Below are 23982 nucleotides of genomic sequence, written 5' to 3'. Positions count from 1 at the left end.
GATTATGTATATGCATGTGTGTGTGTGGACACATGCCTGAGTATGATCACATGTCCATGTCTACATGTGTGATCATGTTTACAGTGCACACCTGAGCATTATGCGTGTGAGCACCTGTGCATATGTGTGATTGTACATGCATATGTTTATGTGTGTACGCATAGATCATACATGTGATTGGATGGATATGTAAGCATGTATGTGTGTGTTGTATATATGCTACACATACATGTAAGCACATGTATGAGGCTTCAGTGTATATGTAAGCATGCGTATGTTGCATGTATATGTAAGCATGTGTGTATGGGGCCTCCGTGCATATGTAAACATGTGTATGCATGTTGCACATATGCTACGTGTATATGCAAGCATGTGTGTACAGGGCTCAGTGTATATGTAAGCATTGCATGTATGTCGCATGTATACGTAAACATGTACGGGGCCTCAGTGTCCATATGTAGACACGTGAATATATGTATGCAAGTATGTGTATGCTTATGCAGCCGTGTGTGTGGACCTATGTGTGACTGTGTGCACGTGTGTGCACAGTGTTACCTTCAGTAATCACCGTGGGAAGCTTGACTGAGGCAGAGTTTGGTGAGGCAGGTATTCCGCGTGCAGCAGACAGAGGCGCTGTTCAGAGCACGGCCTCACCGAAGGGGACAGCGGATGATAAAACGCCAGCACAGGAGGACACGCAGGCCGAAGGCATCTTATCTAAATGCCTGCTGAGTTTAGATTAACTCAGTTGTACAACTGGGTTGTAGTTTAACCTAAGCTGTGGTGTGCAGTGGCTTTAGCAACATGAAAATGATAAACAAAACTAAGAAGAGATGTGGAACCCAAGGTCCCTCTCTGGTACGGAACTGAACTCAAGAAGAGATGGAACATTTCACAGCCCCAAAATGAATTATTCAAAGAAGTAATATTCTGGAGTTCACCAGAGGGAACAGATGCTCCAAGGAAACTGAACCAACACATGAATGAAATGTCCCCAGAGCTCAGACTATGCAGACGGCCCCTAAAGTCAGTTTTTAGAGCAGGTGTTACCAGGGGGACAGAGATGGAACCCACAGCTCTGGGGAGAACTGAGGGGTCTAAATGCACATGGGGAGGGGGTGTCTGGACTGTGAACTGGATGGGGCTGGGTCTCCCCTTGTGGGCGCCAGTCCACCCAGAACATCCTCAGTGCTTGTCCCTAAAACAGAAGCAGCAGCAGGAGGACCTGAGATGGGGCCCATCGTTCCCTGAAACAGGGATCTTGAAATGTGCTGAGTAAATAGGCTCCTTGTCCTATCTGCTCATTTTGATGTGGAATCCCCACCCCTGGAAACAGGCTCAAGCCTGTGGTTGTCTGTGTCCCACATGGATTTCTTGGCTCACACCACCTGCAGCCTGACCAAGCCACCTCCAGTCCCGCGTCCCCGAGCACAGCCACCAATATCCCCCTAGCAACTCACAAGGAGGACACGCATGTCCCCAGTGCTCTGGGCACTGAGCTGACATCTAATGCCGAATTACATGGAGGCACTCAGCAAGTCACTCAGGCCATCGTTCTAAGACACACGGGTGAGGAAGGCACAGTGTTCTTGTCTCAGGTGGGCACCGGGGAGATTCCTGAAGCAGCCCAGGGTACCCAACTCCACCAAAAAAAAGCTCAGACCCATTTCTGTATAAGAATATATTATTTAAAAGACAGTTTAAAAATAAAAATTCTGTACAGCTTGTGAAGTCCTGTTTTTTTTTGTATCAGTGAACAAAATGGTTCTTAGAAAACGATCTCGTGGTGGCAGGCACTCAGGACCACTTTTTCCTGCATGGATGATCCTGCGAAGCTCGGCCGGCTGGGTCCAGAGGAGTAGTCTGCAGCTCTCTGCTTTCTTCAGGCACAGTCTGCTTGGAAAAGGGAAAAGATGCTGGTTTGTGTTGGTGGGATCAAAAATGCTCTGCCAACACCACAAATCTCATGGCATCACATACAGTGAGCGATTTTTCTGTATCAGAATTTTCTGCTTGTTGAACAGCTAAAACAAGAAGAATGGGATTATTACCTTTAGTTTAGAGATTGGGGCTCTGCGGCTCAGAGAGGTTGAGACACCTGTGGGTGTCACTCAGCTTGTAATGAACAAAGCCTGGACTCATGTGGTGTGACCAGACCCCATGGAGACTGAATGAACTGGTTTGCCTTCTGCCTGGACTGAATGAATAGCCAGGATCCACAAGTGCAGAGGATGTGCTTGTAGTGACATAAGCAAAGACTATTTCTGAGAAGCTTTGAAAAATGTTTTCTCTTATAAGTGGTACCTATGCTAATCAGGATGAGATGGTTGGATGGCATCACCGACTTGATGGACATGAGTTTGAGCAAGCTCCGGGAGTTGGTGATGGACAGGGAAGCCTGGTGTGCTGCAGTCCACGGGGTTGCAAAGAGTCAGGCACAACTGAGCGACTGAACTGACTGATGCTAATCATTGATCTTTTTCTGTTAACTAAGGTATGACACCTTCTTTCAGAGCCTAATTGTAACAATTATATGCTAGGAAGAGACATTCCATTTAAAAACATTTGTGCATACAGATTTCTTCCCTTCCTTCCCTTCCTCCGTCCTTCCCAGTTTTTCACACTGTCCCCGTTTCAGTCTGAAAACTAGTCAATCCTAAAGGGAATCAAGCCTGAATATTCATGGGAAGGACTGATGCTGAAGCTGAAGCTCCAATCCTTTGGCCACCTGATGTGAAGAGCCAACTCACTGGAAAAGACTCTGATGCTGGGTAAGACTGAAGGCAGGAGGAGAAGGGGATGATAGAGGATGAGATGGTTGGATGGCATCAGCGACTCAATGGACATGAGTTTGAGCAAGCTTCGGGAGAGAGTAACGGACAGGGAAGCCAGGTCCGTTGCAGCCCATGAGGTCGCACAGACCTGGACACAACTGAGTGACTGAACAACAACCGAGACATCACTCAGAACAGCGTTACCTTCGCTCTGTCGCCCGAGGTCTCTGCTTTTCTCTCTTGACGTGGCGCTCCCAGACGTCAGGCTCTCAGCCTTCTGCTATGACCAGGACAGAGCACACAGGAGGTGACAGACAGTGAGTGAGCGACTGCCTTCTGCTCAAAAGCTTCCTGGGACAGGAGGTGCTAAGACATGTGAGGAGACGTGCCCCTGGGGGCACCTCCCAGAAACAGCTCTGCACGGTCTACCTTCCCGGCCGTTGGAACCTCACCACGTGGCCTCCGTTTGGTCTTGGACAGTGAGCTCTTGCTGGCTGCAGGGGCAGCCCCAGAGAACTGGCCATGGTGGATGCTGAGTCCATGGCCCCATTACCTCTTTTGTGGGTCAGCTCTTTCTGGGGGCAGGAAGGGGCCGTGGAGGGTCCTACTGGCCGTCTGGGCAGCCGGCCTGGGCCTGGAGACTGAGGCCTTTGCAGTGACGGCTCGAGGCTGGACCAGGGGGGCCAGGCCTGTAAGCCCTCCTGTCAGAGGGCGTGGCTGGGGGACGCCTCCTCTTACATCTGTTCTGTGCATCATGTACTCTTAGGCTTTTGGGGTTGTGTGACTTCCTGGGAGGAAAATCCGACTAGAGAAATCGGTTGCCGGCCGGGATTGCCTATCGACCTGAAAGCACCACAGTGTGTCTGGCATCGTACACAAAGGAGGTTGAGAGGAGAGCCGCCGGAGGCTCAGCAAGGCACTGTGGGAGTTCCTGGCTGGAAGGCAGGGTTGAGGCCCTGCCTGCAGTGAGTATGAAGAACAAACGGCATGGGAGGGGACCCTGGGGTGTGGGCGGGGGAGTGCCAGGCAAGGCCCAGTGGGGACCAAGCCCGCAGCAGCAGGGGTGCACTGGGCACCCGAGAGAGACGGGGAGGGAGGGTGGATGGAGGGGAGGCCACACTTGAGTGACTGGACGTCACAGGGGCACATCCCAGGGTTCCCAAGTGGCAGGGGGCCCTGAAGCAGGTCTGCACCCTCTGGGGTCCTGCTGGGGCCAGACCAGCTCTTGCGGCTTCTCTGAAAGCCTCCACCCCAGCTCTGAGCCTCCCTGAAACACAGGACCAACCCCAATAGCCAACTAGAACCGGATTGGGTCTTTCGATCCTCCTCAAGGTGCCAGCAGAGTCCCATGGCTGGGTGTGGTGGTGGCTTTTCCAGAGACAGGGAGTCTCTTCCATGGCCTTGCTTCTGAATAAAGTCGGCCCTGGGAGGAGGGGAGGGACCTGCACGGGGCCAGAAACCCGCTCTGAGGGGACGCAGGTGGCAGAGGCAGTGATGTCCTCGAACCCCATTGGATGACCACGACCTCAGGGCACAGACTCCCCCCAAGGCTCTGTGCCTCCCATGCTGTGAGCTCCCTGAGGATAGAACACCTCTGCATCAGGCCTGGCGTCTCTGTGGGACAGATGCGCTCGGTTGGAGGCCCCCTGGGTGGTGTGGCCGGGCGGGGTGGGGCCCGTGGATCCCAGGCCTTCACAGAGGCGACTCACCTCCCTAACGGCATCGTCCATCTGCTTCAGCTCCTCGTAGCGATCTCGGGACTCCCACAATGGCTGCAGCATGAGCTCCTCAACCACGGGGAAGAGCTGTGAGAGAAAAGATGGCTGTCAACAGGCTGTCATCCTCGCGGGAAGCGCATCGTGGGAAACCAGCCGCCCTGGAGACATGCTTCCGTCCAGGGTCACGGCGGGGGCAGAATCCAAGGTGCTCCAGGCACGAGGCTGGCTGCTCAACGGCTCCTGGGAGCCTGCGGGGACAGAGCACCCACCTGCCTGTTCTGAGTCCCGCTGTTTCCAGCTCTCACACTTCCCACGAGGACTGGCAGAAGCCGCTCCCTCCTTCTGCCTCCCAGAACCCCAACATCCCTCCGCGGACTCTCTTTTCCCAAATGCCAACCTCGCCAACCTCACCCCGAAGACTCCGGGCAGCCACGGGTGGGGGGAGTGAAGGGACCCCGCACATGGCCCGGGACCCCCTCTGCCCGCACCACACTGGGGCCTGGATCCCCCTGTGGCTCTGCCTCTCGCCTGCAGTGCCCACGGTCCCAGGTCCACCTGGTGAGCATACTTTGTCTTTGAGACTCAGCTCTGAGGGGGCTGCCTCTCCCTCTGAGGAGCCCCCTCCTCAGTCCCAGGAGGCACATCCCCTGCCTCCCTGCCCCCTGGGGCCCTGTGCACACAGCCCCCAGCCCCAGCCTGCTCCTGCAAGGGAGGAGGGCAGGCCCACCATCGCCACTGCTGGCTGGCACCTGCCACCTGTGGGGTAAGAGTGCTGTGGGGCTTGAGGAAGGGTGCGCTGAGGTAGTTCTGGAAGGTTGCTGAGAACAGCAAGGGGGGCCCAGGCCAAGGCAGGCTGGGCTTAGAGCTGGAGACTTGAAGAAGGTGGGACCAGGAGCCACGGGCCTCTCCGGTAAGGCAGAAGTGCCCAAGAGGATGGGCGACGGCCCAAAAAGGCGGGTGGTTTGCCCTGTGCTGGGGGCAGTGGGGAGCCATGGAGAGAGGCAGAGGCTGTCTCCTTCCTGAGGATTAATGTGGTGATTGCTGTGGGGGTGGGGGAGACAGGGGCGGGCAGGTCAGAAAGTTCTTCTGAAGGTAGAGATGAGAGGTGCTGACAAGGCCCTGATGGTGCCCTGGGTGGGGGGGTTGGGGTGGCTCCAGAGACACGGTGCAGGAGGGCCGCCTGGCCCAGGAAGGGGCAGCGAGAGGCTCTGTGGTTCTGTGACTGGGTCACTGCTTGGGCTGGGGGGTGGGCACGGAGGCCAGGAGGGGTGGGGGGCAGTCTGTTTGAACACTCGGGTGTTAGGTGTGGTGGGCTTCGGGTGAGTGTCAGGTAGGCGGCTACTGCACATGTGTGTATGTTTGAGTGTGTGTCCATGTGAGTATGTCCGTGTACCTGTGTGAGTGTGTGTCATGGGAGTGTGTGTCTCTGTGTGTGTCCATGTGCCTGTGTGAGTGTGTGTCTGTGGGAGTGTGTGATGTGAGTGTGTCTATGAGGCTGTGTGTGTGTGTGTCCGTGGGAGTGTGTGTCTGTGTGTGTCCATGTGCCTGTGGGAGTGTGTGTCTGTGGGAGTGTGTGTGTGTGTGTGATGTGAATGTATGTCGTGTGTCTGTGTGTGTCCCTTTGTGTGTGTCCATGTGAGTGCATGTCTGTGAGTGTGTGTGTGTGTGTCCATGTGAATGCACACGTGTATTTCTCCCTGCTGGGTCACCAGCTTGCAGAGGTGGTCATTCACCTTGGTCACTGTCTCAAACATCGGGATCAGGACGAACTTGATGAAACCAATCTGGGCTGTGGCTTTGGTCACTTTGTCCCGGTCCATGAATGGGGCCACGGGGAGGCCCTCTGACTTCTCGCGGTCACTCTGCAGGGAAGGTACCAAACATGATGTTAAAGAAAGAAACACTCGTGGAATCTGGGAGCTTCAAGGATCACTGCTCTCAGAGGAAGAGAAAAACAGCCAACATGCTAGCAGAATCACCCCCATCACAGATGGTAGTGAGCGCGTGGGAGATGAGGGCGCTGTAAGTGCCAACCAGGGGCCTCCGAGCCTGCACGGTGTGTCCAGGGGCGGGGAGGACGGCTCCAGGCCCTGCTGGCTGCTCAGCAGCAGAGCAGCTTGTAGACCAGCACCCCCCACCCTGCAACCCCTCATCCTGGCCCCAGGCTCATCAAGCTGCTCTAGCGAGAGGCTTATTGTCCCTTCTGACATTTTCCGTCTTAGGCTGGCTTTGCTTCCTATCCCAGAGTGTCCCCAGCCATAACTGTTTGGTCTCATGCACCCAGGGGCCCCCATTGGGTGGGGGGAGTTAATCAGTAATAACAGGGGTGCTAACACGGTGACAATTTGACATCAGCTTTTCCTGCTCGTCCCTGCCTTGTGTGTCTCAAATTACAACCCCACGCGTTTCTGGCGTGCCCCTGCTGTGAAGGCTTCTAGAAGCACTGACACTGGCCACCTTGGTGCCTCTGTCACATTTCAAACAGGAACCCAGTTAAGGGGCTAAAGAGCCCCAGGAGGCGTGGCCTGTGCGACGCTTACCTGCATGAAATATTCCTCCAACAAACAGTCCACCCACGGTTCTGCCACCTCCATGGGGCGGACCTCGTTAGAGATGTCACAGCATTTGATCAGTATCATCTTCAGCTGAAAGAAGAGATCTGGACTCAGCTGTGCAGCAAGGGACGCACCTTGCTGGGCTCTGGGTCTGGGCTTGCCATCACAGGCCAGCAGGGGGGAGGGTAGGCAGTGCGTGTGGAGAGGAACTGAACTTTGCTGTGACCCCTCCCCCAAAAAGGGCACACTTCCCACTGCAAGGGGAGGAGAACGGGGCATCACCACACTCTTTCCTGGAGGCGCTTGAGTAGCAGGAAAGCCCCTTGAACACATGGACATTTTGTCTTATGAACCACATACTGCAAAGCTCACAAGTATCTCTCTGATGTTGACGATACATAAAAAACATAGACAGACAGCGCTGTCAGGAGGCAGAGGTTTAAACGGTCATGAGAAGAAACCCTGTGGGCCTGCTGAGCACTGAAGAAGTGCGTTAGACACACAGGGCGAAGGTGACCCTCACAGAGCAGCAGGGAGCGTGCCCACCGGCCTCGGTGACAGGGACAGAGTAAAGGGAAAATGTGTGATTAAACAGTTAATTCCCAGGGGGCTCAAGTGCTAAAGAATCCATCTGCCAATGCAAGAGATGCAAGAGACATGGGTTTGAGTACTGGGTCGGGAAGATCCCCTGGAGAAGGAAATGACAACCCACTCCAGTATGCCTGGAGAATCCCATGGACAGAGGAGCCTGGCGGGCTACGGTCCAGGGGGTCGCAGGGTCAGGTATGACTGAACACGCGCATGTGCGTGCACACACACACACACACACACACGCACGCACACACACGCTCTAACGGATTATACATAGAGAAAAAAATACGCAAGACCCCTGTAAGTTAATGATCACGCAAGAAGTGAGTTTTCTTTACCATAAAACCAAGCAGGCTTGCTTAGCAAGAAAACCACGTGATAGAAGCATGGGGACATACCCTCAACCACAAACAACGGTGGCGAGCGACCCACTCCTGCCCAGTGAGCTCAGTGAGGTAATGCCTCCTAAGACATACTCTGCACACGCAAAAGACAATAATTCATGGAAAGGTGATGTCTTAGAGTGAAAGACCCTCGTTGTACTGTGACCTGAGATCATTCTTCCGTGCTGCCATGACAGTCCCGGCTTAAGCACATAGGGACGAGAAAACTCCCCCCACCCCACCTGACGTGGAGGAGGAGCTCATGACGGAAGCGCGATGTCTACTCAAGAACCAGGAAGAAGGTGGTCTTTTCTGCTCTCCCTACATTTCCTTTGACTATAGGACCGAGCCCACCAAGTTCTCAGGGTGTGGCATCCTCTCACCCACCCACTTGTAAGCCTCACACGCATCTTGTTCTAATCTCTTATCCATGCCTTTGCCTCTCATTGGATTCTTTCTATGCTGAGACACACAGGACCAAGGCTACTTGGAGCCCCTAGAAACACCACCTGGGGTTTCATCAGCACCCCATGGTCTGAACACCACAGGGGAGGCAGGGGTGGGAACCACAGCCCTGCCGGTTGACGGGGGTGTGGTGGGCCTGTGAGAGCACAGTCACACAAATGTCGGGGCAGCCCTGGATTCTGCCCTCTGTTCCCAAGCCTGGCATTCCCCTGCGTTGGCCGGGCCTCTGCATTTGGAACTGCCTTCGCCCACTTATCACATTCGAATCCAAAGGAGATGGAAGGATGGGAAAGGAATTCCTTTAACCAGGAGAAAGGGTCCTACTGGGGGTTGGGGGGCTTTCCCTGCTAAGCGCTGAGACTTTGCAAATTGGTGTTACTGATACCTCACTCCAGGTGAGGGTATGCATTTTCCTTTGGTTTCTTGGTTCCCAGTCTGAGCTGGGGGGTGGGGCTCACCCACCAGCCCCCCAGAGAAGGAAAAAAAGCCCACTCACAAGGGTCATGTGCTCCTTGTTGCTGTAGTCAAAATTCTCCATTTTTTCTTTGAAAGAGTCCATGATTTCCGCATGCCTTGCCATGTCAGTGGCCAAGATTAACGTGATCATTCCCTGAGAAGTGAAAGCCAAGAGTTAACACAGGGCATAATTCCAATAATTACTCAGTGAGCACCCACTGTATGCGGAGCCCTCTGCTCACGTCACTTCATTCAGACCTCATGCCAATGCCAGGGGTGGGTACTGTCCTCGTTTTATAAAGAAACTGAGACTTGGAGAGGCTAAGGAGCTTGCCCAGGTCACAGCTGGCGAGTGGAAGGCTGGGGTTTGAGCCCAAGGATGCCTGATGCAGGCTGCGTCCCCAGAAAAGGCTCTGAGCCCAGGCCCACTAGGAGCATTCAGCTGCAGAAAAGAGGCTCAGCGTGTCTCCTTGTGAAGTCCAGTCTATTTTAGCCAAGGACAAATGTTTCCTGCCAGTTCACTAATCTAGATATACGGTTTGTTCTTCCTAGATCTTGTTGCTGGAGGTCAATGACCCATTTTCCAAGAGTATTTTTTTCTTATTATCTAATCTGTATGTGACTGTATGTGCATATCTTGCTTGGGAACAAAGTCTGATGATAAATAATAGCATTCTTCTATTAACAAATTTGTAAGCAAAAGTGAAATGTTTTTAATACAAATATTTTATGATCTTGTTAACCAAATGTTGGTTTAGTAGACGTAATGTAATTTGAAACCATGGCCATCCATCAACCTACACATCCACCCATTAATTTATCTGTCTACCCATCCATCCACTTGTTCACTCATCCATCCATCCATTCACTTGTTCACTTAGCTATCTGTCCATCCATCCATTCACCCAACTTGTCCATCCATCCATCCATCTCTCCATACATCCATCCACTTGTTCACTCATCCATCCATCCATTCACTTATTCACTTAGCTATCCGTCCATCCATCCATTCACCCAACTTGTCCATCCATCCCACAAATATTTATAGGGAACACCTCTGTGCCGGGTATGATGTTCTACTTCTCTAAGAAAACACCACCAGAAACATCAAATATGGAACTCAAACCAGTCAGTACAGATAAAAAAATGTACTTGGGGAGAGGGCATCACTGGCCTTCTGAATTGTGCAATTTCTCGGTAAGGATTTAATTATTAGTGAAGGATCTACTCTCATGATGAGTTCTCTCTCAAGATATTCAAGAACAAAACATTATTGAAAACTGGGACAATGGATTTTACCCCCCAGAAAGTGTTAAAGTCAGTTAGGTGTCCGGGGCAGAGGCAGCAGTGTGTCCCCGTGTGGGCAGCAGGAGGCAGGGCGCGTCCCCTCCTGCTCTGACTGCTCCTCACACGAGGGGAGGGGGCCAGCTGCCTGGATGCTCTGAGCTGAGTTCCTGGCGGGGCTCCTCACCTGGCAGTCATCAGGGGCGGCATACAGGAGGGCCCTTTCTTTAAGACTCGCCCCCTTACCTGCTCCACAGAAAGACTCTATAGCAAACAGAAAAACACAGAGCAGGTGCCTGCCATTTCTGTGGGTCCATACACGTGGAAGGGAGGCCAGAAAGCCTGGTGATAACTGCACCAGGAATCGGTGACTCATCAAGGCCTGCCGTTAAGACCTGGCTGAGCGCTGATTTCCTGGAAGCGAAAGGATGGGAACAGGACTGCAGCCGTCTGCTAAGGCGAGGCTGTCGGTTCTCCAGGAGGAGGCATTCGTCCTGCCCTGGGCTCTAGCGTGTCTTTATCAGGTGCCTCTGGAAGCCAGGCCACTGAGACACTGTGTGGACTCCCACATGGAGGACGTGGCTCCCACCTGTTCGAGTCCCTGGGCTGCCGTGCAAAGTGCCAGACGCGGGGGACAGAGCAGCAGGAAGGCATCTCTTCATGACTCTGGAGGCCACAAGTCTAGGAACCAAGGTGCCCCCTCTGGAGGCTCCGGGGACAGTCCACTCCCTGCCTCTGGCTTCTGGCAGCCCCTGGGCTCCGCGGTTTGTGCCCACACCACTCCCGTCTCCACCTCTGCTGTCACACGGCCTCTGTGTCTCTCCTCTGTGTGTCTCTTATACGGACACTTGTCATTGGATTTAGGGTCCCTGTGGATAATCTGAGCTAACCTCTAAAGATCCTAGTTTAATTACAGCTACAAAGATTTATTCTAAATAAGGTCACATTCGCAGCTCCTGGGGGGTCAGGAGGTGGACGTGACTATTTTTTTAGCTGGAGGTGGCTATCATTCAACCCATTTCACCCCTCTGGGATCGCTCTGACATTGTCCCTCCTCTGAACATGCCAGAGGGTGGGGCACAGGGCTGTGCTCAGTGAGACCTGCTGTGGGTGTGCAGGGGGTGTATGTGTGACTTTGGTGACTTGCAAGCCTCTGTCTCTGGACAGGTGGCCGCCCCCATCCCCCGCCCCATGTGCCCCCAGGAGCAGAAAGGTCTCTTCTCTGAAGTGGGATGTGAGGCTGGCTGGTCACGGGGCAGCGGGAGACAGGAGTAGGGCCTAGGGGCAGTGGTCGGGGTTCTGCCGGGCTGGATGTCCCAGACGTGTCTGTCCAGGACCTGCTTCCTTGGGTGAGTGACCTTGTCTGTGTCAGCCTCAGTTTCCTGGGCTGCGAGATGAGAAAGGATGTATCTCAAAGGGTTAAATTAAATGGTAGTCATGACCTGAAGGTCCATGGAACACTGCCCATGCAGGCCAAGCACACACCTCTTCCTGGGGTGTTGTCACCTGGCCTTGGAGAAGGCGTGGAAGGAGGGTCGGCCCCCCAGGATCCTTGTGGGAGACTGGGAGCTCCTGGGAGCCTCAGGCACAGGGAGAGAGGGTGTCTCCTCTCTGGTGGGGCTCACTGTCCCCCAGGGACCCCCACTCCCCAGTGGGCGCGGCATTGCCCCACACACCTGCCTGATTTGCTTGAAGCCCTCCGGCGACACGTTGGAGAAGATGTTGCACTCGGGCTGGTTGAGAATCTGGAAGGCCACGGCACAGTGGTGGTTCTCCAGGGGCGAGATGTCGTTGTAGCGGACGGCCAGCTCCGTGCGGGCGTTGATCTGGTACCTGGGGGTGGACAGCAAAGGGACCCTCGGGTGCCTGCACTCACATGCGAGTGGGCACAGTGGTGCAGGGGCGCGCGTGCTGGTGTAGAGGTGGAGGCGATGGGGCTGCTGGAGGGGACCCACTCTGCTGTGCCAGGAACTTACTCCTCCCGGCTCTCCTGGGTCTCAGCTGCCCCTCTGACCAGATACTCCCAAGTCGTTACAGTCCTAACGGTGGACACCACCAATGAACCTCAGGTCCTCCCTGAGGAGGTGCCCTCAAGGTGGTCAGGCCTTTGCCAAGGCACCCTGCAGACACCGTAGGATGTGGGAGGAAGGCTAGATGTTGCGGGCACGGGCCCCTGGCTGTCTTGTGCTCAGCGCAGCATCTGAGTGTGAACTGAGGGGGTGCACACCTCCTCCTCCGGGCATGGACGTCCACACCCTGGAATCCACTCTGGTCCTGAGTAGCAATAGCATGCTTCCCAGACAGGTTGGGCATCATCGCCCACATGGGAAAATTCGACACACAAATACACAAACTCCACAGAACAACCAAAGTATCACTATGAACACAAACCAGCAGCACTGGGCCTGGACTCTGGCAGGGACATGGGGTAGAACTCTGTCTTCGCCCCGAGGCAGGAGTGGATCAATGTTCCAGCAGAGCCTGGCCCATCTTCCTGGCCCCACGGCCTGCCCTGGACCCTCTCTGCCTCCTCGTGTCCATACCCCTGTTCTTGCTGTCACTGCCCTTGTTCTGTCTCATTCCTGCTGGAAGCAGGCTGGTGAGGCTGCCCTTAGGGGAGTGAGATCCAGAGACTGGGTGGAGGTCCGCCCCTCCCGGTCATGGGTGTGTGAACGTCCTTCCCTGCTGCAGGGGGCGGGGAGCTCTGCTGCTGCCAGGCCCTGCCGTGTAGACGTGCAGACGCAGACCTGCAGCCAGGACCACAGAGGGCTGAGGCAGTCCCCTGGGGTCTGGGATCCTGCTGGGAAGGCCTGGCCCTGGACAAAGTCCTTGGTGGGAAGGCTGCGTCCTACAGAGGTGGGGTGGAGCTGGGGGCTCAGGAGTGCTTCGCTGACAGCTCCCGCTGGGAACTGGCAGGGGGTTGAGCTGAAAAGCTCAACTCTGACACCCAGAGTGCCCTTGATAAGAGAAAAGGACCATGTACATACGTGTTGTTGTAGCCTGGATGATCCAAGTCGTGGCAGATGGCCGCAGTCATCAGGACCAGGATGTCCATTTGTGAAAACTTCTCCTGGATCAGAGAGAGGATTTGGTGGGTGAGGAGGGGGCTGGCAGGGGGGTGGGGCAATGACACAGGGGGATGAAGCTCCCCCAGCTCTGGCCTGGTGGGGGAGGACGCGCCTCTCCCTGGGGTGGGGGGTGGGCACCCACTTGTTAATTGACAAACTGGAGGGGCGGTGTTTCCCCAGGTGGTGGAGGAGCTGCTGCCCCGAGCTCCCCTCCAAGTGGGATGTTCCCCAGACCTACCCTAAGCTCCCCACAGGTGGGATGCCCCCCAGACCCACCCTAAGCTCCCCTCCAGGTGGGAAGCCCCCAGACCCATCCTAAGCTCCCCTCCAGGTGGGATGCCCTCAGACCCACCCTAAGCTCCCTGCAGGCAGGATGACCCCAGACGCGCCCTAAGCTCCCCACCAGGAGGGACGCCCCCCAGACCCGCCCTAAGCTCCCCACCAGGAGGGACGCCCCCAGACCCACCTGCAGCCTGCAGCACCAGATCATGCTGTACATCATCTGGGCGACGCAGAAGCAGTGCCGGAAGTTGTGGAAGGGGTTGTTCCGGTAGTTGTCCTGCACGCACAGCTGTGGGACGAGACGGTCCGCCCTGTGCCCACTGCCCACCCTCCTCAAGCTCCCCGCACCTTCTTCCCGATGCCAGCTCTCGACTCCCACCCGGTCCTCATCCAACTGCATTCCTGCTTCCTGGGGTTGAGGATGAGGGAGGGGCCCAGGGGTGTCCAAGGGCCACATAGGGGAAGGTGTCCCCAGGGGACCCACAGTGGGGTGTGAAGCTGGGGGGAGGGCAAGGGGGCTGCGTGTGGGTGCCAGGTCCCCAGCCACCATCTAACCTTCCACAGGCTTTTAAAAAACCTATTTGTTTATTTGGCTGTGTCAGTAATTGTGGCATGCATGATCTGGTTCCCTGACCAGGAATGGAACCCGGATCTCCTGCACTGGGAGCAAAGTCATAGCCACTGGACCACCAGGGGAGTCCCTTTCCACAGCCTTCTAACATTTGGCTCTGAGCAGCATTTTATTAAAAAGAAAGATCTGTTGAAAAACATACACTCAGTCACACATGCACACCCCTCCCCCACATGCACACCTCACACACACACACACTTACACATGGACACACACACAGCCCCTCTCCCGCATGATGCAGGCACCAGCACTCACAAATGAACACACACACACGTACTCCACACACACTGGCACACACATGTATACACCTGCATAGCACCCCCTCCCTCCCCGCACACATGCTGCTTAGAACACACTCTTCACACGACTCTCCCTGGTTCCTACTATTTTCTCCTAAGACAGAAGCTTAGGAACAGAGAATGTCTGGTTGGGGATGGGTCCCCGCAGGATTCTCACAGGAGTGTGGCCTTTGTCTGCAGGAAGCCCAGGCCCAAAGGAAGGTACCCATGGTCCATTCCCAGGAAACCCGATGAAACTGTGCTCAGGGGCCGGCAGGGGCCCGACACTCACCAGCCACCTCTTGAGCGTGATGGGGTTGATGCTGAAGTCCCTGACCAGGCCCAGGTCATGGTACATGTGCTCCAGGCAGCTTAGCATCTGCAGGCGCAGGAGCAGAAGGACAGTCAGCAGCGTGGCGGGCTGGGCGCCAGGGGAGTCCTCCCCTCCCGGGGGGCCACAGGAGCAGAGGGATGGTCAGCAGCGTGGCGGGCTGGACCCCAGGGGAGTCCTCCCCTCCAGGGGGCCCCAGGACCCAAGCCTGCTGACTAGGGGGTTTCAGCACCCCCAGAAGGGGTGTGGGGGCTTTGAAAGAGCAGTCGGGGTTAGAAGCCAATGGCATTCTCTACAGGAGGGACAGTGACCAGATGACGTGACGCTATCCCCAAATGACCACACTGGAAGTGACTTGACTTATTTATACACACAAGCACCCATCTCGATGGGTCAGGATCCTGGCCTGAGGTTCTGAGAGACACCTCCAATTCCCGCAGACCCTGCAAGAGCCCGAGGCTGGGAGCTGAGGAGCCGAGGAGCGGCGTTGACAGATACTCATCCATCCCAAACCCGTCTCTTCGGGCCCCCAGGGGCCCTGCTGGGACACACTTTCTTATGCATGAACCAAAGTGTCTGGAAGGCAAGCTTCCTTCTGGGGAGCACCGCCTCCCAAACCTCATTTCACTGAGCTGCCTTCTACAGAAATCCCCGTTCAACTTGATGTTGATTTTGCTTCCAGGCCCAGAGAGGATTTACTGTCACGGTTGCAATCTATTTAAATGCCACTCAGAACTTTGAAGCTTAATCAAGCCAAGAAGATTAAATGATCTTAAAAAAGTGAGAGCTTGACAAAGTGGGCTCTGCTTTCTGGGAGAAGAGCCCAGGGAGACGGGAGGTCTCGGAGTGGGGCTGACTTAGCATCACCTTAGCAGGACACCAGCCCCCGTCCCCCAGCTCCCCACCCTGGGACCCACACCGGTGCCCCTCAGCCCCAGTGCCGGCCCTGCCCTGGTGTCTGCACAGACTTCCCGTCTGCTCTGTTCACCAGGCAACCTTCTCTTCCCAAAAAGGGTGTATTAAGGACTGAATCATGACCCTTCAATCAAGCTGTCGAGGCCCTGAGTTCCCCCGTGACTGTGTTTGGAGAGAGGACCATTAGGGATATAATTGAGGTTATGCAAGGTCACTAGGGCAGGCGCTAATCTGCTAGGACAGGTGTCTTTATGAGAGGAGATCAGGACACAGACACGCACAGAGGGACGCCCGTATGAGGACACAGGAGGAGAAGGCTGTCGACACGCGGAGGAGAAAGGCCTCGGGAGGGACCAGCCCTGCCCGCACCTGGATCTCGGAGGTCGAGCTTCCAGACCGTGAGAAAACAGGTTTCTATTTAACCCCCAAGTCTGCGGCATTTGCTATGGCAGCCCCAGCAGACCTATTCAGGGAATACAGCTGAAAATCCACTTTTTCTTGTTACAAAATATATGAGAACTAGAAACACTGCAATTTAGAAGTTTTGCAAATCCAATCCTACAATGAAGGGTCAATGAGCTGGCCACGGAAGGAACACCTCTGGAAGCAAAGACTTGTGTGGCATCACAAAGAACCCACTTAGGAAACTGGAAAACGCCCCAGCCCTGCAGTGGGGGCCCGGGAGGATGTCCAGACGGAAAGTCCTTGAAGGGGCCACATGCTGGTCTTCCTTGAGGGGACAGCCCAGACACAGACTGGGTGCCAAGGTTTGGAAACCGGGGCTTTGAAGGAGCCCTTGACAGGACATGGGGAGTGCAGGGTCCTGGCGTGAGGGCAGGAGGGCTGGTGTCCAGGCTGGTGGCTGGGTCACCCCAGCTTGGCTGGCAGCATGAGCACCTAGTCAGGGTCTAGCCATCCAGAGCTGCTCATGCCCTCACCGTCCTGGATCAGAGGGGCTGTAGCTCTGACACCCCTGCTCCCCGCCACACCGGCCCATTCGCGGCTGCAGGCAACCCCGCAGAGCTGAAATGTTTGCTGTGAAATCAGAGTCAAGAGGCGGAGGTGATCAGCAGATGAAACCATCTGGCGCCACTTATGTGGTGGCTTCAGAGCAGGAGGGATGCGTCTGTACATCTGCTCCCATTACGGCAGCTGTGGACGCTGCAGCAGGTCCTGGGCTGGCAGCTGGGTGATGGTGAGCGTGGAGGACACATGAGATGACAGCGAGGTCCTGCAGCCTTCAAGGCAGGGCTGGGCAGATGCAGAGCTGTGGGGGCGCTCAGAGGCTGGCCCTTGAGAGAGTGGAGCAGCGTGAGGTCATCTCCCCGTCTGGTCTGTGATCAGAGGATGCTGGGCTGGGCCCTGGGTGATGCAGGGCGCATCACCCCTGCGTGGAGGGGGGTCAGTGAACCACCACCACCCGGGAGCTCTGATTTCTCGGGGGGTGGCCAGATGCAGTGCTGGGGGCCACTCGGGCTGCTGAAGCTTTCAGATGTGTCCTTGTACCTGTTCATCTTTGCTGCTCATTCTCCAAAATTCACGGCACCCCCAGAGGCCAGGGCTGCTGTCTGTGAGCACTTCTGGTTTGCCACCTCGGGCAGGGAGACACTTTACAGAAGCAATGGAACCCTCCCCAGGCTCCCTGGGGGCGTGGAGGTGTGCTGGTGAAACCCTGGGGCTAGATGACGGCCACTCAGGCCAAGCACACCTGCAGGGGGTTGCCTCCCGCCCCTTAGCCCTGCCCTGCCAGCACCTGCGCATACATCCCACAGGTGGAGTGACGAGGGCAGAGAGGCGGCCTCCCCCTGGTGGATGCGGGGATCCTTCCACCTCTGACACAAAGGTGGAGCATTCCCTCTCTGGCCACAAGCAGCCTGTGTTCTGTGGAGACAGGAATGGCAGGGTTCTGCCATCAGGGCCCCAGCTTTGCTCTTTCTCCCTGTGGGCGGAGGTCAAAATGACTATGCGGAGCGTGAGATGTGCTCAGAGCAGCACTTGCCCACCTGCTGGAAACAGGGGTGCGTGTTTGAAGCTCCCATGGGCCCACTTGCTCGTGGACAGGCCAACAGGGTCCCCTGTTCAGCGCGAGCTACTGGGACAAGAGGTCTTCACGCTTTTCCTGGAACACCTGACTCTTCTCCTCCTGCCCTGCTTCCCTCCATCACGTCCGTCTTCAATCAAGCACTGATCCGGCAGGTGACACTTACAATAGCCCCTCCTCCCTGAGCCCCCAGCTCCAGTCCTGCATGCTGGTTGGTTGGACGTTTTGGAGCACCCGTGCCATCCAGCTGCTCTTCTCAGGGTGGACCGGGTTGGGTGGAGGCGAGATCTGTGCTTCCCCGCCCCTCTTGCTGGGGCTTTTCTTATCCCAGGAGACCACGCGAGTGACAGTGGTTCACGCAGGAGAGTTCAGGGTGCATGATCCATTTCCTGGACCTGCAGGGAAGTCGCTCTGCCGCTCTTGTCCAAGAGCGTGAGCCTTTCTGCGCTCCTGCATGACCGAAAAGCTGGCAAGAATCCGCTGCTTTCAGCGGCCTGAGGTCTATGTGGCTTTGTGATTTCTTAGGGTTCAGAGAGAGGAGGGTGTATCTGACATTATTAGGTAATAGACTAAACAAATGACAATCTCCATGCCTGTGTTTTCTCAGCAAAAGGGAAATTTAAAAGAACTGTCATGCTGTAAGAAGTTACTCTGAGTCCTTGAAGGCTTCCCTGGTGCCTCACGTGGTAAAGAATCCACCTGCCAATTCAGGAGACCCAGGTTCGATCCCTGGTTTGGGACAATACCCTGGACAGAGGAGCCTGGCAGGCTGCAGTCCATGGGGTCACAAGTCAGACACGACCGAGTGACAGATCATGGGTCCTCGAGTCCTCATGGCTCCCCAGGCTGACCACTCTCAGCAGGACCTCAAGTGGGAGCCCCCTCCTGAAATAATCCCGAAGCCTGGAGGTTCACTCCCACGGGGGCTCGGCAGCTGCCCTGGGGGATCAGGATGCGGCCCGGTGGGGGGGTGTGGGGGCGTTTCTGAGCAGCCAGATCCTGGTGTGAGGCACCACTGCTCACGTGCTCCTTGGTTCTGGCTCAGGGCCTTCCCAAGCCCAAGGGGCAGCCTGGCTGCAAAACTGGGGAAGCAAGCTAAAAGGAAGAGAAGATAGAGGAAAAGAGGGATGGGGATGCCTCCCATCTGGTCCCTGAGGCTGGCGCCCATTCCGCTGACTCTCGCACTCACCTCATTGGGCTCCCAGAGCCAGACGTCGAAAGTGGGCTTCCGCAGGGCGTCTATGGTCTCAGGGGACAGCAGGTACTGGAGGGACAGGGAGCGGTGTGAGCTGGCTCCGGCCTCTGTGCTGGACAAAGGCCTGCCACGCCTTCTCCATGTCGTCCCAACCCATCTCAGGACACCTGGGTCCATTCTCAAGGCCACACCCACGAGAGTTCTGGAGGGGACGACGCTACAGGGACGGACACCCCACCAGTGGGGGCTGGGGCTGGGGGAGTGCTTCAGGACTGACCGAGCAGGGGCCGAGGGGGCATCTGGGGGAGACACAGTGTTCACCCCTGATCGTGGTGGAGGGCATGTGACCATGTAAGCCTGTCATCCTTGACAGTGCTCCACACCTGCAGAGGGTGATTGTGACTGCGTGCTAGTGACATCCCTAGAAACCTGACTTTAAAAAATACAATAAAGTGAAATTGAGGGGGGAAAAATGGGCATACATTCACATACTGGCTAAGAAGCTATTCTGAGGTTTGTTTTTGGAACCTGTCACTAGTTCAGCCGTGGGCTGTAACAGCACAGCTTGTGGGTTCTATGGAACACCAGAGTTTAGGTTACGTTGTCAGAGGAAACAGCAGACCGTAGACACGAGACAGTCACGGTGTTTGGGATTAAATCCAGTCATCGCCCAGGTCTTTCTCTTTGTGTTTTTAGAAGGAACTCCTGTGGAAGATGGGTGCCTTTTGTTCAGGACCCAGGCTGGGCCTTGTGACTCCCAGGGCAGGGTCCCAAGGCGTGGGCCATGTATTCCTGTGGGAAAGGGCACTTGGGTCCACGTGATGACCTCGGACAACATTCAGTGTGTCTTTCATATCCGAGTCAGGGAGACCCTTGGCAGCTCTGGAAGGCTCTTTGCTGCTGTGGGAATGGTGGCGGGTTGGGGGTTTGGCCTTGTGCATGGCCGGCAACCCCAGGCCCCTGCCCCCGTCTGGAGGATCTTGGTCTTGGCAAAGCCCAGATCTTAGTGGGCAAATATGTAAAACTCAGCTGGGCCAGGATCCTGCTCAGTCTCCAGCTGAAGGCATTGTGAGATGGAGGACCACCATCATGGGACCCGTCTTTTGTAGCTGTTTTGAAGACCTTCCCAATTTCCAGGGCATTGCCTGCTCTAATAAGGGCCTCTGTCCTGTAACTGATACATCCTCTGTGACCCAAAAGCAAAACTTCTCATACTAACTACATATTGTTCAGGGACGGGAGATGCAATGAAGCAGATTATAAATAATTTAGTTAAAAATGAAAGTTCTTTCAAGTAACATTTGAGTGTCAGAGCCGTTTGTTCACCGAGTTGGCGATGGGGGTTGGGAGGAGCTATGATCTCCTGGCAGTAAGCTGTGGTCTGGGACCAGTTCTGCTAAACAAATGTCAACGAGAAAGTATATTCTGCCTAAGAATAATAGAAGCGTGCTATGGCCAGGGCCCTGGCGAGAGCTGGCTTTGCAAACGTGCAGACTGCAGTGGGGCTGGGAGGCCAGGGCGGCCCTGGATGGGGCCAGAGGTGGTGGGGGGGTGTGCCCTGAGGCTGTGGACACAGACGGTGGTTTCTTCACAGGCAGGCTGTCATCTTACCTTGGGGTAAGAGGGGACATCGCGTCGAGGCGTCAACTTCTTGTTGTTATCCAAAAAACTGTACTTGCAGGGACAGCTGGTCCTGAAGAGAAAAGCAAAGATTACCTCTGGCACCGCCACCTTGGCCTTGGTGTCGCCTGGGCAGCTAACTGTGGGGACCTCATTGGAGCCCAAACAACAAACCCCAGAGTTGATGGGCGTGCACACACTGCTGAATTTAAAATGAGTAACCAGCATGGTCCTACGGTATAGCACAGGGGACTCTGCTCAACGTTACGTGGCAGCCTGGATGGGAGCGGGGGTAGGATGGATATATATATGTATGGCTGAGTCCATTCGCTGCTCACCTGAGTCTATCACCACACTGTTAATTGGCTTTACCCCAACACAAAACAAAAAGTTTAAAATACATAAAAAAAGAGTTAGTACATGAAGAAAACCTAGCACAGTGACCCGCACATAGTAGATTGTAAATAATATAATTGCCACTGCTAAAAAACACCCCAAACTCAATCCAACCTGAACCCCACAAACGCCTTTCATCTTATTTGTTCCAGAAAAATAAGCCACAGAGCCAGAGACGTGTCACTGCTAAACCCCAAGGACCCCTGCTGGACCTCTTGAGATGATACTGAGCTCTCAGAAAACACGTCATCTTCACTTTAGAGAGGCTTCTAAAAATCTTTTTCTCATGATGTGGGTAAGACACGTTTAGTCTAAAAAGTTAAAAAACCATAGAAGTAAAGTTAAAAAACTAGGAAGTCCCATTTTACCCACTTCTTTCCTCTAAATCTCACGCCTGGAAATGCCTTCTGTTAAGTTCGGGGCATCCTTCCAGAACCTTCCTCGGCATGGACACACACGGGCAGCCCCCGGTCCTTCTCGACAAGGGTGGAATTGAACTGAGCTCGCTCTCTGGCAGCTTGCCTTTTCCACTAACGTGTCACAGACGCACTGCTGATGTTTTAGAGAGCTCAACCTCATCCAAAAGCACACCCTCCTTGGGCGCCAGGGTGTGGTGGACCACAGGCCATCAACCCCTCCCATGAAGGACTCTGAGGATGCCCCGCCTTACACACACGCTGAATGTGCTGTCTGACTCCGTTTCATCATTTAACGTCGAGGCAACAAGAACGGAACAAATGGAGCCCGCTGGTTTTGGAGGGAAGCCCCCTTCTAACGTCAGGGCCGAGTGTGCTGGCCTGTGGGGACACATCTGGGGGCTGCAGGTGGGGGCTGCTCCAGGAGACCTGGGCACCTTAACTCCTTTTGAAGGAACTCCCAGTCCCCCAAAAACAGGGAACCTGGGGGGTGTCTAAACTCTGCCCCTCTCATGCCTTGTGTGAGAGTCCCAGACAGGGGGCGGGGCCAACACAGAAGCCCGTGCAGCTCTATAGATAACGTTTCATCTCCTGGGAGAGCAATTCATATTGTATTGTAAAAGCCATAAAGAAACTCATATCCTTTAAGCCGCAAGCCTCTGCTGGGGAATTTACTTTAAGAAAAGAATTAGATGCAAGCAAAGGGCTCAAAGGTAGTCACCACAGCGTTATCTATTGCTGCAAAAACCAAAGTAGAAGCTACCTGAATGTCCCCCAGTGGGAAATAATTTAAATCATTACAGTACCTCGACAGGGAGGTCTGTTATGTCATCTCTAATTACAAGTATTATGTGAAGCCAGGGAATTTGGGGTGAAAAGGGAAAAAGAAAGGTTGCCTACAGTATATCCTGAAAAGTAATAGAGAACAATTTACCAAGAAAAGAACCCATTCATTTGGTGAATGAGAATGAGTGCTGGACCAAAGCCTTCAGAATGTCTGAGGCTGCATTTTGATCTATTGATTGTTTACAATTCTGTAAGTGTAAAAAAAATTACAACGCGGTATTTCATAGTTGTTTTTCAAAACTGGGTCTCTGTACACAGAAGAACATCTGGGAAGCTCTGGACTGGATTTCAGCTGGGAGCACTGTGGTTGCTGCAGTTATTACCGACTCTTCCCCACCACCAGTATCGTCTGCAGGTTTGACGAGGAGGCTACACCACGTGCAAACTCAGAATAACACGCCTGCTCCTTTTTGGAAAAAGAGGCTCAGTGTGATCTTCTCAGTGTCCCACTGCTTCTTCCCTCCACCCGATGCCTGGGAGAATCATCCAAGGTGCTTAGGACAGCTTCGTGTGTGGAGGGAGATTTTAAGACAGCCTGAGCAAAAGAGCAACAGTGAACCAGGAAAACGCGCCCACCAGACGATGTCTGGGGTCGCCCTTGTACACGAGAACTTCCACTGACACACGTCTGAGCAGTGAGAGCTGGTCTATGCTCTGAAGACCACACGCAGCATTCTCATTATTCTTCTTGTGCTTTTAACCTCTTCTGAACCAACATCTGCACGCGTGCTGGGCAGGCTGGTTGTGCACCTTTCCCAGGAGGGCTGCGTGAGCTTTTGCCATCCAGGATGGTTTGACTGCTGGGATCTCTCTGCTTGCTCGAAAACCCCAGCATTGGGAGGTCCCACCAGGGCCTGCCCACGTCAGCAAGGTGCCCCTGCCAGCTCCCTCTGTGCCCGTTGCCACGGGAACCAGCATCCTCCAGCTGACAGAGCCTCTGGCATGGTGTCTCTCCTTTTCCATTTGGGGCTGGTTTTTGCTTTTGTGTTCTGTGCTCCCAGCCCTCCCTCTCCTGGGGCTCAGCCCAGTGGTCAAGGCCATGTGTTTGGGACAGAAGCAAAGACGGTGGGCTCCAGGGCCCTTGGATGCTGCCCTGAGGGTTCCCGCAGAGCCCCGTTGGGATGAATCTTCCGCTCCACTCTGTGGACACGTGCTCAGCGAGGTCGGACCTTGCCCTACAGCTGGGCGGGCGATTCGCCTTCTTTCCTCTTGGGGAAAAGCCAAGAGAAACCCAAGGCCTGGGTCTCAGGGGACTCTTGCCCGCTCCGAGGGTGTCTGTGGGTCTGAGTCTGATCCAACCCAACCACTATCCTGTTATTCCCTGGGGAAAGATGGTTTTGGTCCATGCAGACCCCTGGCTCCAAGGCCACACTGTGGTGTGCTCATGGGTGGGTGAAGGTGGTCATCACTTCAGACTCACTGACCACCTGAGCGGGTACAGAGCTGGGCTCACCCAGACTGGGATCTTTGTTCCTCTCTCAGCCCTGCCATAGGCAGGACCACTTCCCAGCTGGGCTGACATCGTCAGAAAGAGCTGCTCAGCCATGTGATCCCAGGTAACAAAGCTGGTCCCAGGTAACAAGCCAGGTCCCGGGACACTGAATGGCCTGACCCTCTGTGTGATTAGTTAGGATGGAACCCTGCCATCAACAGAGACTGAGGAGGGCAATGCAAACGACTTACCCTCTGTCTGAGTCAATTTCTCCATATAGAAAAGGGCAGGGCTGTTTGTACAGG

The 23982-nt window shown here is 54.9% G+C and overlaps 1 protein-coding gene across 3 annotated transcripts in view; it reads right to left on the bottom strand.

The window, feature by feature from the left end:
- Window positions 1-1666: 1666 nt before the first annotated feature.
- The window catches only part of PDE9A (phosphodiesterase 9A), a 104027-nt gene continuing 81711 nt past the window's right edge, over window positions 1667-23982 (bottom strand). For 2 of the 3 annotated variants that reach the window (XM_061422468.1, XM_061422483.1), the window contains 12 exons: window positions 20579-20660; window positions 18962-19036; window positions 14778-14864; window positions 13761-13865; window positions 13214-13296; window positions 11903-12059; window positions 8983-9096; window positions 7033-7137; window positions 6226-6354; window positions 4484-4579; window positions 2979-3054; window positions 1667-1893 (listed from right to left, as the gene is read on the bottom strand). In XM_061422468.1, the coding sequence (XP_061278452.1) occupies window positions 1883-1893; window positions 2979-3054; window positions 4484-4579; window positions 6226-6354; window positions 7033-7137; window positions 8983-9096; window positions 11903-12059; window positions 13214-13296; window positions 13761-13865; window positions 14778-14864; window positions 18962-19036; window positions 20579-20660 (1120 nt within the window). In that variant the 3' untranslated portion in view covers window positions 1667-1882. The remainder of the gene's footprint in view (window positions 1894-2978; window positions 3055-4483; window positions 4580-6225; window positions 6355-7032; window positions 7138-8982; window positions 9097-11902; window positions 12060-13213; window positions 13297-13760; window positions 13866-14777; window positions 14865-18961; window positions 19037-20578; window positions 20661-23982) is intronic. The other variant, XM_061422476.1, reaches the window with a different exon arrangement.

Source organism: Bos javanicus, chromosome 1 (assembly GCF_032452875.1).
Source record: "Bos javanicus breed banteng chromosome 1, ARS-OSU_banteng_1.0, whole genome shotgun sequence".
Taxonomy (NCBI): domain Eukaryota; kingdom Metazoa; phylum Chordata; class Mammalia; order Artiodactyla; family Bovidae; genus Bos; species Bos javanicus.
This window is presented reverse-complemented; position numbering and strand designations above follow the sequence as displayed.